Raw genomic sequence first — 12,963 nt, 5'->3', positions numbered from 1 at the left:
AAATGGTTTGGCTTGACTCGGGGGAACACACACAGGTTCAAATTGACAGGGTAAGGATGGTGTACAGTGCGAGACAGTGTTGTGGTTACTCTTGACACGGTATGTTGAACAGGCACACATCCGCCATCAATTGTCAAGATGGCGGAAAGGGTTAACCTTGTAGCCTAACCATAAGCAAAGAAGGGGATAAATAAGAGTATAATCGTTTTCTAATGCTATTCAATTACTTATGATGATTTTCTTAAAACTCTTAGGCCTTAAATCTGGTCTTTTCGCCCTGATTACTAGAGGGGTTCAAGGACGGTACCATCCAGAGCAAGACGATACCCGGCGCCATGTAAAGCGATTTCCCTGTTCGATGATTCTTGCTGGATCGCCTTGAGTCCAGCATAGCGTATCTGTATTGTATCCTTTGCCCGCTCAGCGCAAGAGTCGGACAGGCGAAGGTACTTGAAGAGGGGGTCAAGAATGGCATCCTGAAACTCCATAGAAAGGCCATATGTGTTCATGCAGTTGATCCATTCATCATCATCTTCCGAGCCCGTGTCGAGAGAGGAGGAAATATAACCACAGATAAAGTCCAGAAATGTGACTTGAAGCCCGCTATCGTCAGGGTCGGTTTCGCGTCGTGGCCCAGTCGAAGGCCAGTTGTTCCAGGAGTTCCAGATCTCATTTGCCTTTGTCTTTGAGAAGCCAGCATATTCAAGCGTGGCCTGGGATATGAGCTGATCGGGGATAGAAACAAACATGTCGCTTGCTGCCTGAGATACGGTGGCATCAAGAGGTAGATGGCCATACTCCTGTTCACCGAACCGATTAAGTCGGCGTTTATGAATCTTCCTCATACCACTCGCATCGACAGGTCCGACGAGTCCTTGGCTCATCAAATGGGCGGTATCAAGAGGCGCAAGGATGTTGGTTCTAGAAAGGTGTTCCGACATGCTGAAGTGGTCGAGGCTCAATATTGGATAATGGTTGTTGGGGGGAAGAAGAAGGGAAGAAGGAGAGCAAGTTTAAGAGAAAATTCTGATAATTAAAGAGCTGAGAAACGTTGATTTTATCGCTGACCTTAACCCTGAAGTTTGTGAATCACCGCCGAGTGTTGGGCCATGCACAACCAAAGTTTGTGTCTGAATATGGCACAGCTGGGCCAGCTTCCATCCTGTTTGACCGGGCATTTAGGATATCTAGATACATATTCTCAGTAAATCCTCTTCAGTATTTCTTAAAATCTTTATACGATAGTATTCCTAGAAGAAGGGTGAACAATCTAAGGTATGATAGATTTTCCCCTCATTCTTATAGAAAGCAAGTCGGTGGCCAGAGGTGGTGAGGGCGCCGTTTCCAAATACTGGTTTTGAGATGGATATCAAGTTCTGTGTGATTCAAGTGGAATCTCTCAGAGAAAGAACACGTCAGAGCGTGTCGTTTTGGCCAAACGAGGACCTCATCACCTTGGGGCGCCTGGACAGAGCACAACTTAGTATGCATAGGAGGCCTACAGGCTCTACATAGTTTAGCGACGCGAAAGATACTCTCTCTTTACAACTAAATGTGAAAACTCTGCAGAGTTTATTAGAGCACAATACCGTTTGTCGGGAAGAGGGAGTTGAGCAAGTCAAGGGCTGGAACGCACCAGCCAATACTATAGCACACCATGTGCATTCTGAAGGCGCTCAATGAGTAAATATCGTGCCTACGCTGTGATCAACTTATCATGGTAAGCCCATTCATAAATTCCAAGTAAGGACCGGAAGAATCAAGACTCTTCCCCGAGTCTACCATAGCAATGCCCACAGCAAAGGGTGCAAGAACAGGGCGGAAACCTGGGTTCGGGGAATGCCCCTCGACTTGGCATCAAGGGAAGTATGTCACCCCTTTCTCCATATCTCTGCTAACCTGATTCTGGGATCGCACCAGCCTCGGCAGAAATGAATAGACCAATCCCCGGAATTAAAGCCGGATCGTATCTCAGATATCCACGCTTCTCAGTCTAGTTCAACGGGTCCTGAAAGGTCCCCCTGAGCTCAAATGCCGAGTTCAATGGAGACAAGTCCTGGCCTTGGTATGACTGCATAGCATGATCGCCGCCGTCGAGTTGATAGCCTCAATTCGATGCCACCCACCCTTTGGTCCGACTGCAGGGAGCGATCTGCATCTCTAGACAGTAGACACTAGCCTCACTCGAAAATGCTCTGCAAGATTCATTCCCTTTGCCGTGGTCACGCTCTCCTATAGTACCTCTTGAGTGTGGATAGCATCCACCTTCTAGCGTTTTTCTTGCTGTAGCTCCTGAACGGCGTTTCAGTCCTCCCAGTCTTTATCGGACCTCAGTATTTCAACATTCCCTCCATCCCTTTGCCCTTACTCATGAACATTTACTCTGACCATTCTGTAGCTATTGGCATCTATGAACGATCAATTCGACAGTCCGGCATTCGAGATTGCTGGCATCGGCCCCGGCCCCGATACCGGCACGGAGCGGAGTCGCCAATCAAAGCCCACGGAAGCCTCCGGGCTTTTCAACGACCCTACGCCGTACCTGTGCATAACACGGAGTGCCGGGGCTGGACCGACCAAGACCTCGGCCGTTACTCGCCAGATTTGCTGCTTGATCCAAGACATTTGCTGTGCCGTTCAATCAAATACCCCGGCTAGCTCCGACGCTATGCCGCTCATGTGGACCTTCAACGGCCAGCCTGACCTTCACGCTCTGCCGCTTTGAAACTGGGGAAACGGTCATTAATTCCCATGTTGATCCACGGCCGAGTCCCTCTGGTCCACGGGCCTCATTCGAACCCATGCCCCGGGAGCTCTCGTGTCATGACGGAGCCTCAAGCCACCAGGGTCTGCGGGAGCATTGATGGGCAATCTGAGCTTTGATTTACATGGGTGAGAAAAGGGAAAGTGTTTCGTAAAGGATGCCATGCCATAAAAGGGCAAGCTAAAGCTTAACTCGATAGCAATTTCAGTTGACAACCCTGCTCATGCAGATGCATATTCAGCTCCGGCTCTGTGGGTAACGGAGCCCACCCTCGGCACAGCAGGAAACAGACGGAGGCTGTCAACACCATTCGAGACGATATCACGAATGGCCTGAGTACGGTGGTCCATGTAGGCTGACATCACCTAGACGTATGTAGCTGCGATGCTCAATGCAGGACCAAGCCGACATCCAATCCAATGTCCTTATCTTCTCCGGTGACAACACTCTCCGAAGCTGCCGGAGCTCATGTAAACAAATTACCGCGGCTCAGACAACGGCAAACGCCGTTTTCACAGGCTGGTCTCATCAGTCTCGGTGAGTGGGTGAGGTTTGTCGACGATCAAGATAGCGCTGTTGCTGGGTTTCTAGGGCGGGCGCACCATCAATGGCAATAGACCGGTGACGAGCAAAGTGGGACTAAACGCAACGCCGACAAGATAGGGCACGCCGGCATCATGACGGGAAGAAGTGGCCTGTGGTATGAATGCCGGCGCGAATTCGCGACCCACGCCAGATGTTCAACACTAGGGTTAAGCTGGACGCGTCTCAACCTCCGTCATAGCTTGGTTAGATCATGAGATTCGCCCTTGGACCACTTGCTAAGACGCGGTCATGTCGATCCGACACCACCCCTGAATGACGGAACGCTCGCTCCTTGATCATCTTTGGTTCGGGTTCCATATGCCAAGAGGTTGAGGTAGCGGTACTAGCCAAGTGCCTCTCCAGATGGACGTTTCCTAATACCCCTTTCTCTCTGACATATTTGATGCAAACGCCAATGTTCGCGGTCCGATCTGAAGCATAACCACCTGCCTGCGAGTTCTAGATCAACGGAAAGCGACGGCATCACCATGATTGGCGGGGTTGGAACAAACTCGCAGGGTACGGATGCGTCATGGCAGGCCTCAAGAGCGGACAAGAACCACCGTCGTCGACGTGGGAAGCTGGATGGCAATTCTATCGCCGACTTCTGTGAGACCGTGTGCCTTGATGTTGAACGGGGCTTCATTTCGTATCAGCTGTAGGTCGACGACTTGGTGAGTTTGTAATCTCTGTATTCCCAGCTGCTGCGGGCATGTCAGCAAGGTATCCTAGGAGTATTACTGTCAAGACCTTGGAATGAAGAGAACCACTGTAGAAGATAGGAGATCTGCCATTCCTGGCGCCCCCATCAATGGACATCGAGGCATTAGGTGTAAGAGTGTTGCCAGGGCTGCTCAGGGTGGAAGATATACACGATATAGGATGTAGTTAACCGTGACAGAGATCGAGAATATTGTCAAGCCAACCACCTATGACGATTTTGTCGAACGACAAGGAAAGAAGATCCTGGCCCGTCGAGGGACGCCTGCAGCGCAATGATGCGTTGTCGATTGGATCTCGGAACAATTCTCTCCCAGGGACTGGGTGGCCATGTTGGCCCCAGCTTGTCTCGCATCTCATATGGGTTGACACGAGTGGATCAGCGGCGATACCTTTCCAATCAGGCAATTCGAAGGGCCAATGGTGGATATGTCGTCGGAGAATACGAGTCGGAATATCGGGACTTGTTGAGCCGTGGCCGTGGGCCGTGAGCGGCGCGATGCGATGCTATGGGTAGGGTAGGGCAGGGAGGAATGTCAAGCTTGGGGGCCGAGATGAGCACCACCAAGTCTTGGCAGAACAGAAATGAGGTTGGGAATGATGCCCTTTGCATGGAGCATAGCGTCCAATGCAAGTAATGGATGGCGTGGGGGAGAAGGAGAAAGCGATCGATCAGATTACGGATCATGGAGGAGGGGGAAATGGTGCCTCAGCCAACCGGACCTCGGACGATGCAGAGTGGAGGAAGGCGAAAGTCGCGGCCCTGCTATATTTCAAAAGAAAGGTGATGATGTACGGGGGCTCGTGTTATCACCAGAAGGGGAAATATCACATGAGAAAAAGCAAAATGAGGTAAATAATAGCCAAAGAACAAGCTGCCTAACAATATCATTCTTGTCATCCATCCATCACACAACACCCATCACAATCAGCCAGCCCATGGCCGTGATGATTTCCAGGTTGTGAGCTCCGTGAAAACGCCTGGTGCCCCGTCGTTGGCCCCTCCCAACATCCCTGCCCCTTGCATCCTGTAACCACTAGAGTCTAGCGGCCGTCCCCGCGGCCAATTACATGCAGTCTATTCGCCTTGTAACTGCCCTGGCCGCACTCTTTGCAGGGACGGAGCAGGTTCGCGCTTGTCCAACGTGCCTTCCATCTCAGTGAGTGTACCCTCCCGGTCCCTCTGGTCCCTCTGTCTGGTCCCTCTCGTGCTTTCCACTTCTACTGGTAGTCCTCACCCATCCGTCAGTCGTCACTGCACCTTCCAAGTTTTCTGTGTTTTGCCTTGCGACGGGAGTTGATCTGATCTGGTCGTTTGCAGAGGAAGGCACCGCTCCCGACACACTTTCCTCACCTACTGGACACACGTGTCGTCCTGTCATCCTGTCTTCTTCCCTCTTGTCTCCTCATCCTCCTGTGTTGTGCTGGCTTTCAACCCTCCATGTCTCGCCGTCCAAGGGCCGCATAGCCTGTACCCATACATACGCACGCACTGCAGCCCCCAGCTAGCCAGCCAGCCAGCCATCCATCCAGCTATTACTGTCCACCAACTGCAAGGCAAGACCAATATCTGTCCCGCTCAACGCCATCAATATCGCGGTGATGCCCGCCCGCCGCGGTCGCCCCAGGCCTCCCTCCCCCTCGCCCTTCTTCTCCCTGGTCTCCTGGCCTGACCTGGTCTAGGGCAGCGGTTTTCAGGCGCGCCTGCGCCCAATACCGCACACGGACCCGCGTGCGCGTGACTGACCAAAGGAACCTTGGAAAGGGAACTGGAACGCTATCAGAGTCAAAGGCAAAAAAAGTGAGGGTCAGGAAGCAAGCTATATCTGCATTCGTAGCTGGGGAAGCTGCGCGCGATCGTCCTGATTAGCTGCCCGTTTCCCCCCTCGCCTCGTCTCGCGGCAGGCAATCGCCTGACCTCGGTCGCTCGCCAGCCTCTGACGGCGGTAGGCGGCAGATCTCCTTTCCCCTTCTCTCCCAGTCCCAGACCCAGACCCAGACGCAGCCCTGGGAGAGCTGTTCAGAGGCACGAGAGCCTCCCTAGTCCTGACCCGCTGCCGGCCGGAGTGTGCGTGCGTTCGCTTGCCCGCCTCCCGCTCCCGCTTCCGCTGCCGGCAAAAGCCACCCGTCAACACAACTCGAGACTAAGTCGAGCCTAGTTTTCGCGGCACCGGGGTCCAGTTCCACTAGGATCCAAGCACACAAGTACCAGAGATCCTTCACTCACCGACACTTGCAATACGGAGTTCGCTCGTCATTCGGCCATCATGGACGGCCATGCCGTCGCAGAGCCCGCCGCCGGCGCCCCGATTCCCGCTGATCACGGCGCACACGGGATTGCCGGTGACGCCTCGGCCGCCGACCCCTCCGGATCCGTCATAAAGAGGAGAGCCCCGATTGCCTGTCGCCGGTAGGATCACTGATGTCACTGATGCAATTGATGCCGTGTTGCTGACCACCATGGTAGATGTCGTCGCATGAGAAGCAAGTGTGTCCATGACCGCGCCCAGCCTCCTTGCAAGGCCTGTCTTGAAGCCGGACTCGGTGCCGAAGATTGGTAAGTTGCCTGAATGTTCAAAGACAATCCCGTTGACTCGCGTTGGCAGCATCTTTCCCGTTCGAGGTCAGCCGGATCACGATCGCGAGTTCCGGCATCCCCGCGTAAGAGCCGAGAAGACGGCCCGGCGGGACCCCGCCAAGGTGCGACGTGAGATCCTTGATGCTCCTGTGCGACCTCTAGGCAAGCCTAGCGATGAGTGGGAGCGATTACCTCCGTTGCCAGACATTATCGATGGTGTCAATCGCTTCACTCAGCACTACTTTCAGCTCGGCTTCATCCCCAAGCAGCAGTTTCCTGATCGTCTGCTCAAGGACTATCGCTCAGTGAGCGTCTTTCTCGTCGTCAGCATCCTCAGCATCTCGGCTCGTCTGAGTCCTTCCCTCGCCACCCGTTATGGCTCGGGTATGAAGGCGGCAGAGTTCTTCATGGAGCGTGCCACCAACCTTGCCTATGGTGAGCTCTACCAAGAGCCCACGTTGGAGAGATGCCAGGCGTTTTACTTGCTAAGCATTGCGCAACAGGGAAGTGGTCTAAGAAATAAGAGTTATGTGAGTGGTGTGAAAGCTTCGTCAGTGTTCACTACTAATGTCACAGATTAATATGGGCGTTTCTATGCGGATGGCATCTTTGATGCGACTGCATCGAGAGGAGACGTATCGTGTTCAAAACCCCACTCCAGAGGTCATCATCAGGTCCGAGTCAGCGCGAAGAACTCTGGTATGTCAACCCGAGCTGAAGGAAGCGTCAAGCATCTTACTGAACATAGGTAGTGGATGCTACATAGCCAGGATCAGTTACACTCAGGCCCATACTCACCAGTATCCCTTGCTGCCTCGGACATCACAGCCCTTCTGCCATGCGACGAACACGACTTTGCTATTGGGAGAGAGCCCCCTTCACGGGCTGCTGTTGAGGGAACACCACCTGCAATCGAGAACCCAGCTCTCATTTTTGACCCTAACCGCTCTCTTTTCGCTTCACTGATCCAGGCTCATCACTTCTGGGGGATCGTCAGCCGTCGAGCCGTCAAATTTGCTCGAAGTTCTCGTCCTTGGGAGGCAAATAGCGAGTTTGCCTGTGTTGTGAAGAAGCTACATGAGTGGGAGAATGCACTACCTCAGGACCATCTCTGGAGCGCTCATACGTTAAAGAAGTACAAGGCCAACGGGCAGGATCTGGTAAGACTTTTGCCCAGTTTGAAGTCAACTACTGACTTGGCAGGCATACCTTGGGGTGACAATGGTGCCTCGTCTTTGCAATATCGTCCTTCGTCGACCATATCTGATGGAGTAGGTTTCTCTGTGCAATTGCCAACTCAATACTAACTTTGGTAGCATGTTAACCGTCACTTCCAAGGACGAACAGAGACAGAATTTCTTTGCCAATATTGCATATGAACTCTTTCTCAACGTTCGGCGCCTCTTTGAACAGATTGATGCTCAGTTCACCGGCCGCTCGCCAGACGAGAGTGTAGGGGCACAGATGGCTGCCTTTTGCGTTTACAGCTGTGGTCTATTCTCAACATACCTCTGCCGATACCCTCATAGTGAGACTCCCACCTCGGATTATCCCTGATGGCTTCTAACCATTCAGTCTGCCCGGATCTCAACATCAGCCGTGAAGGTCCCATGATGCTTCAACGTACCCTCTCGATCCTGATAGAGTGCAAGGAAGTCTGGCCTCTTGCATCTCGCTGGGTTGAGGCTCTCGAGCGGTTTGCCCGAGATCCCGCCGGTTCCCTCACGACAGAGAGTGGGATGGCAGATGGAAAAGATCCTATCCCCAACCCTGTCGCTATTCCTATCGCTGTCCCTTCCTCGGCCAACTCAGTCTCGTCTAGTACATCACCTGCGTCTTCCATGTATGCTCGGCCAGGGGCCCCTCTCGACACAACATCTCTCCGATCTCCGTCATCAAATGAAATATTAACGCCCTTACCCACGCCCACCACTCATATTATACCCTCCCACTTTCCTCCACATTCTCAACAGCAACCTCAACCACACCAGCACCAGCATCAACAACAGCACCAACAACAGCATCAACAACATCACCAACAGCGGCATCAACAGCAGCATCAGCAGCATCAGCAGCATCAGCAGCATCAGCAGCATCAACAGCATCAACACCCTCAGTCATCTCCAATAGCCGACCCCCAATCTTTCACACCACAACAGATTCCCTCTCATATATATATGCACACAGACAACTCGACAGGCCTCGGCATGCTCATGGAACCGTTTGACTCTCAAGGCGCTCTCCAAGGATACACAATGGCCCCAAATGGCAACCCTGCCCAAACAGCTGCCATCGCCGCAGCCGTAACACCAGCTCCATTCTATCCTTCAGCAGACGGTTACGAAGGCGAGCTACAATTCTATATAAACGGACCCCAGGATTGGATGCCGACAGATGGTGTGTTTGATGGGTATGGCTAACCGGTCACATGTCTACTTCGATTTGTCCGATATTCTTGTTTATTCCCTTGCAATCTTGAGCGGCGCATATACGACTAATGGTCCTCTGACTCTGACCATGGGGAGGTGTTCTTATTTAGCACGGCGACTCAAAACGGTGTTTGATGGGCGTCAAAGCCCGAATTACCAGTGTGCTTGTTTACATATTGCTCTTTTACACAAGTAGATACGATAGAGCCACGACAGTCAGAGACAGTGACACGTTTCACAATGTCATCACTTTCTGCAAGAACTGAACTGCACGGCGTGCGTCAACGCTTTGCTGACTATCGACGGCTACATACGAGATCACTTGATACTCTGTGTCCGACAATGTTTGGTTTCAACATCTCTTTTCGCTCAACTCTAAATGGTCCCCTACACGCTCCGGATTCGCATTCGCATTCGTTCGCTCCTCGAAAATCCCACCGAGCTCCTCACACGTGGGTATCCGAGTACGCCGTCTCCCGTCTTCCCAATCACTTGAAAGGGAGCAAGACCGACTCCATGGGGCCAAAAAAGCCAAAACAAAAGACAAAAAGAACCGACCGCCTTGACTCCCCTATCCTCTACATGAATTTTGGGTCGCCACCGCTTTTCATCCGCGCAGGGCATACATGACTTCTCTATTCCTTCGTTGCATCTGATAAAAAAATGGAATTGTGATGTGTAATGTGTAGTGTAGTGGGGGTTGGGCAAGGGAAATACATCGGGTAACGATGATATGTCAGGTGAAGCGTCATGATGGGGTATTTGGATTATTGTAGTGTCATATGGGGTCTATATACATGCAAGGGTCGTGGGGATCGTGTTATGAGGGGGGAAGGGAAGGGGATATCTTATTTTAGGCCGGCCAGGGCTTGCCGGCGTCGCCGTCATCGTGTTTGAATCAGTTCTGGGCCATAACGGTCTGTGAACCGCCCAGCTGACGCTTGACCTGCTCGCGAGCCCAGCGCGCGGTCTCAATAGTCCGAGGCTGGAACTCCCGGTTGGTCTTGGTCTCCTTGATCATAGCTGAGATCCAGTCCTGTCGGAAAGCCTCAACCAGTTCACCGTTAGGGTAGGCATCGGCAAGGTCACTGTTCATGTTAGCTGGGTCCAATCGAACTAGTCCGAGATACTTACCCAATGACACCCATAGCAGCCCGCATGAGCGACTCACTACGGTTCATATCGTTGGCAATAAGGCTCAGAAGCTGGAAGATGGCGGGGACATATTGCTGCAGAGCTTGGGCTAAGGGGGGTTAGCACTGGCTTGAGACTGGAAGCGGAGTGAACATACTCTTCTGGCTGACCTTCATGGCACCAATAATGCCACCCCAGGCATCCATAATACCCTCACGGAGAGAAATGACGTAGTCGAACATCTCGTAAGGGCCCTCAGGCGAAGCAGTCACAGTGGAAGCCTGCTCCAGAACCTGGGCAACCACGGACAGGTAGGTCTCGAAGTGGCCAGTAATGGCACCAGCAATGTCACCAAAGCACTGCAGGATAGCAGGCTTGAACTGGTTGGCAAGGGTGGTGCTCTGCAATTTGTTAGCCAAGAAAACTGAGAATGCCTGAGCGGACAAGAGACTTACCCTGAGGTTGTTGAGGAGATAGTTCATAAAGTTATCGCAGTAAGGCTGGCTGCGCTCGCCCAGGGAGCGGGTAATATCGCTGACCAGACCGATAGCCATAGAGCAGAGACTGGGCTCGTCCTGGTTGCCGAGGGCGTTGTACAGGAAGGGCGCAAAGGCATCCATGTACTTGATGAAGTCCTCCTCCATGGAGGTGGAGAGGGCACTGATAGTGGCAAAGACGGCATCAGGGACACTCGACTTGCCGCCAACGCTGTTGAGAATCTGCAGAAGAATCTGCATGATGCGGTCACCCTGAGGAATGATCTCCTTGTCGAGGCGGGAGATGATGGCCTGGAGAACGGTGCACAGACTGTTCTGCATCTCCTCAAGAGTGATCTTGTCCTCAACGCTGACGACCTGGTTCTGCAGGGGCACAGTCTCCTCCAGTCGCTTGATGATGACGTCCGAGAGCGAGGCAATAGGCTGCAGGCTTTCGGAAGCAGCGTTCTGCACAAAGACGTTGAGGACCTCGTAAGCGGCAGTTCGAACCGAGGTGTCAGCATCCGTACGAGCAGTCACGTCGAGCAGGGAGCTGACAGCCTGGTTGAAGTGAGGAGTAATGGGGTTGGCAGCAGCGCCGAGATCGCCGGCAAAGCGCTCAGCCAGGTTCATCAGGGCCCAGCAGCAAGAAGGTGCCATCTTGGCATTGCTGAGAAGACCCTTGAACAAAGACTCAATCAGGGTAGGCAGCTGAGTCTGGGGGTCAATAGCCTCAGAGCAGGCCTCGGTGATTCGGCCGAGGGCGTAAGCAGTCGAGTCCTTGACATGCAGGGACTGGTCCTCCATCATGCTGATGAGAATGGGGAGAGCCTGCTTGACGATGGGGTCCAGAGTCTTCTCATCGGGACCCTCCATGATGGCACCAAAGGCCGACACAGCGGCGTCTCGGTTGTGCCAGTCCTCATGGCGGAGGTTGCCCTCGACAAACTGCAGCACAGGGGCGATGATGGTAGCACCAACGGCCTGGGCGTACAGCTGCAAGCACTGATAGGCTGCGCGCGACAGGTTGTACTCGTCGTCGGTGGCGTCCTCATCCTGCTTCGTAAGGAGGGTGAGGAGAACTGGCACCACCTCGTTGGCAGCAACACGGGCAAAGTTGTAAAAGGGGCGCATCTGGTCAGAGCTCTCGACCTGGGCGTTGTCGTCCTCGATGGAGATCTCTTCCTCGCAGACGGTGCTCCAGAACTCGACAGCCAGCTTGGCAACATCCTCATCCTCAGACTTCATACCGAGAATGGTGAGACCGAACAGAGCCTTCTCCATGTAGAAGCGCATGTTCTCATAGTAAAGAGCCATGATTCGGTTGAGGCAGCCAAAGGCACCCTGCTGTATCCGCGAATCCTCGGCCTGGGTGGCCTCGCAAACGACCTGCATAATGTAGTTTCGCTCGCCCTCATGCTTGAAGTTGTTGCCGACAAACTCGAGCGAGTCACCAAGGGCGGTGATGGCGGCAAGACGAACCTCGCCGTTTGCTTCCTCCTTTCGGGCACCCTGAACAACAGCGGTCAGGATAGCGTTCGAGTGCGACACTAGGGCCATGCGGAGCTCCGAGTCTTGGCTTTCGCAGATGTAACCGATGGTGGTGAGAGAAGCCTGCTTCTGGTGGTCGGCACCCTCGCTGACATTCTTGACCAGGAAGGGCAAAAGGTCGCTCCACTGGCCACGGGGCAGCTCGATGGCGGCGATGGATGAAATGACCTGGGCGGCAGCAGTACCAGCCTGTGTGTTTGAGGAGCTCAGGGTCTGGAGTGTCAGCTCCTTGACCCGGTTCTTGGTATCGTCATCAGTCTGCTGCAGCCATTTTGCTTGCAGTTCTTGATGCCGAGTGAAATCTCGGGTTGTGAAGGCGTTCTTCAGAGCAATACCGGCGGCAGCTCGGATGGAGCCATCGGCAGAGTCGTTGGCAAGTTCTTGGACGAGGGTTGCGAGGTATAGGGGCTAGCGGTGGGTTAGCCAGGTTCAGAGCAATCAAGAGTCAGGGGCGCCGTACAAAGTTGCTCTCGGCAGCCTGGGTGAGTTGCTGCTCAGCAGCATTTCGGAGGTTCGCGTCTGGAAAAGGTCAGTACACATTTCATGGCCGTCGTCCGATAATCCGCCGCTGGAGGCGGTGCGGTGCGTCAATCGGCGGGGAAGGGAGCGGGAAGGAAAACTGACCAGGCGACAGCGAATTCGCGAGCACCTGGTTTATCTCTGAGCTCGACATTTTGGGCTGTCTAGAAACGTCTCGTCATGCGGTTTCAACAGGCGTCGAGGGCG

General features: G+C 53.4%; 4 protein-coding genes across 4 annotated transcripts; 2 read left to right on the top strand and 2 right to left on the bottom strand.

Moving 5' to 3' along the window:
- Nucleotides 1–284: 284 nt before the first annotated feature.
- Nucleotides 285–941, bottom strand: MRS44_006040 (uncharacterized protein; the record flags this gene model as incomplete). Its single annotated transcript, XM_046280566.2, has 1 exon — nucleotides 285–941. One exon carries the CDS (start codon nucleotides 939–941, stop codon nucleotides 285–287), a length of 657 nt encoding a protein of 218 aa, XP_046140383.2.
- Nucleotides 942–1,717: 776 nt separating this feature from the next.
- On the top strand, nucleotides 1,718–2,725 carry MRS44_006039 (uncharacterized protein; the record flags this gene model as incomplete). Its single annotated transcript, XM_065621614.1, has 2 exons — nucleotides 1,718–1,720; nucleotides 2,399–2,725. The coding sequence occupies 2 exons, from the start codon at nucleotides 1,718–1,720 to the stop codon at nucleotides 2,723–2,725; spliced, it is 330 nt and encodes a 109-aa protein (XP_065477686.1).
- A 3,611-nt stretch (nucleotides 2,726–6,336) lies between these two features.
- On the top strand, nucleotides 6,337–9,067 carry MRS44_006038 (uncharacterized protein; the record flags this gene model as incomplete). Its single annotated transcript, XM_065621613.1, has 8 exons — nucleotides 6,337–6,479; nucleotides 6,537–6,626; nucleotides 6,676–7,177; nucleotides 7,224–7,346; nucleotides 7,400–7,807; nucleotides 7,851–7,918; nucleotides 7,964–8,175; nucleotides 8,223–9,067. 8 exons carry the CDS (start codon nucleotides 6,337–6,339, stop codon nucleotides 9,065–9,067), a joined length of 2,391 nt encoding a protein of 796 aa, XP_065477685.1.
- A 907-nt stretch (nucleotides 9,068–9,974) lies between these two features.
- MRS44_006037 (uncharacterized protein) lies at nucleotides 9,975–12,910 on the bottom strand (the record flags this gene model as incomplete). The annotated part of the gene is made up of 6 exons (XM_046269088.2): nucleotides 9,975–10,164; nucleotides 10,211–10,319; nucleotides 10,368–10,611; nucleotides 10,666–12,645; nucleotides 12,698–12,756; nucleotides 12,862–12,910. 6 exons carry the CDS (start codon nucleotides 12,908–12,910, stop codon nucleotides 9,975–9,977), a joined length of 2,631 nt encoding a protein of 876 aa, XP_046140385.1.
- Between the last annotated feature and the right edge of the window lie 53 nt (nucleotides 12,911–12,963).

Source organism: Fusarium solani, assembly GCF_023522795.1.
Source record: "Fusarium solani strain SB1 chromosome Unknown bctg00000003_1, whole genome shotgun sequence".
NCBI classification, from domain to species: domain Eukaryota; kingdom Fungi; phylum Ascomycota; class Sordariomycetes; order Hypocreales; family Nectriaceae; genus Fusarium; species Fusarium solani.
Note: the sequence above shows the minus strand (reverse complement) of the source record. Positions and strands in the feature narration are given on the sequence as shown.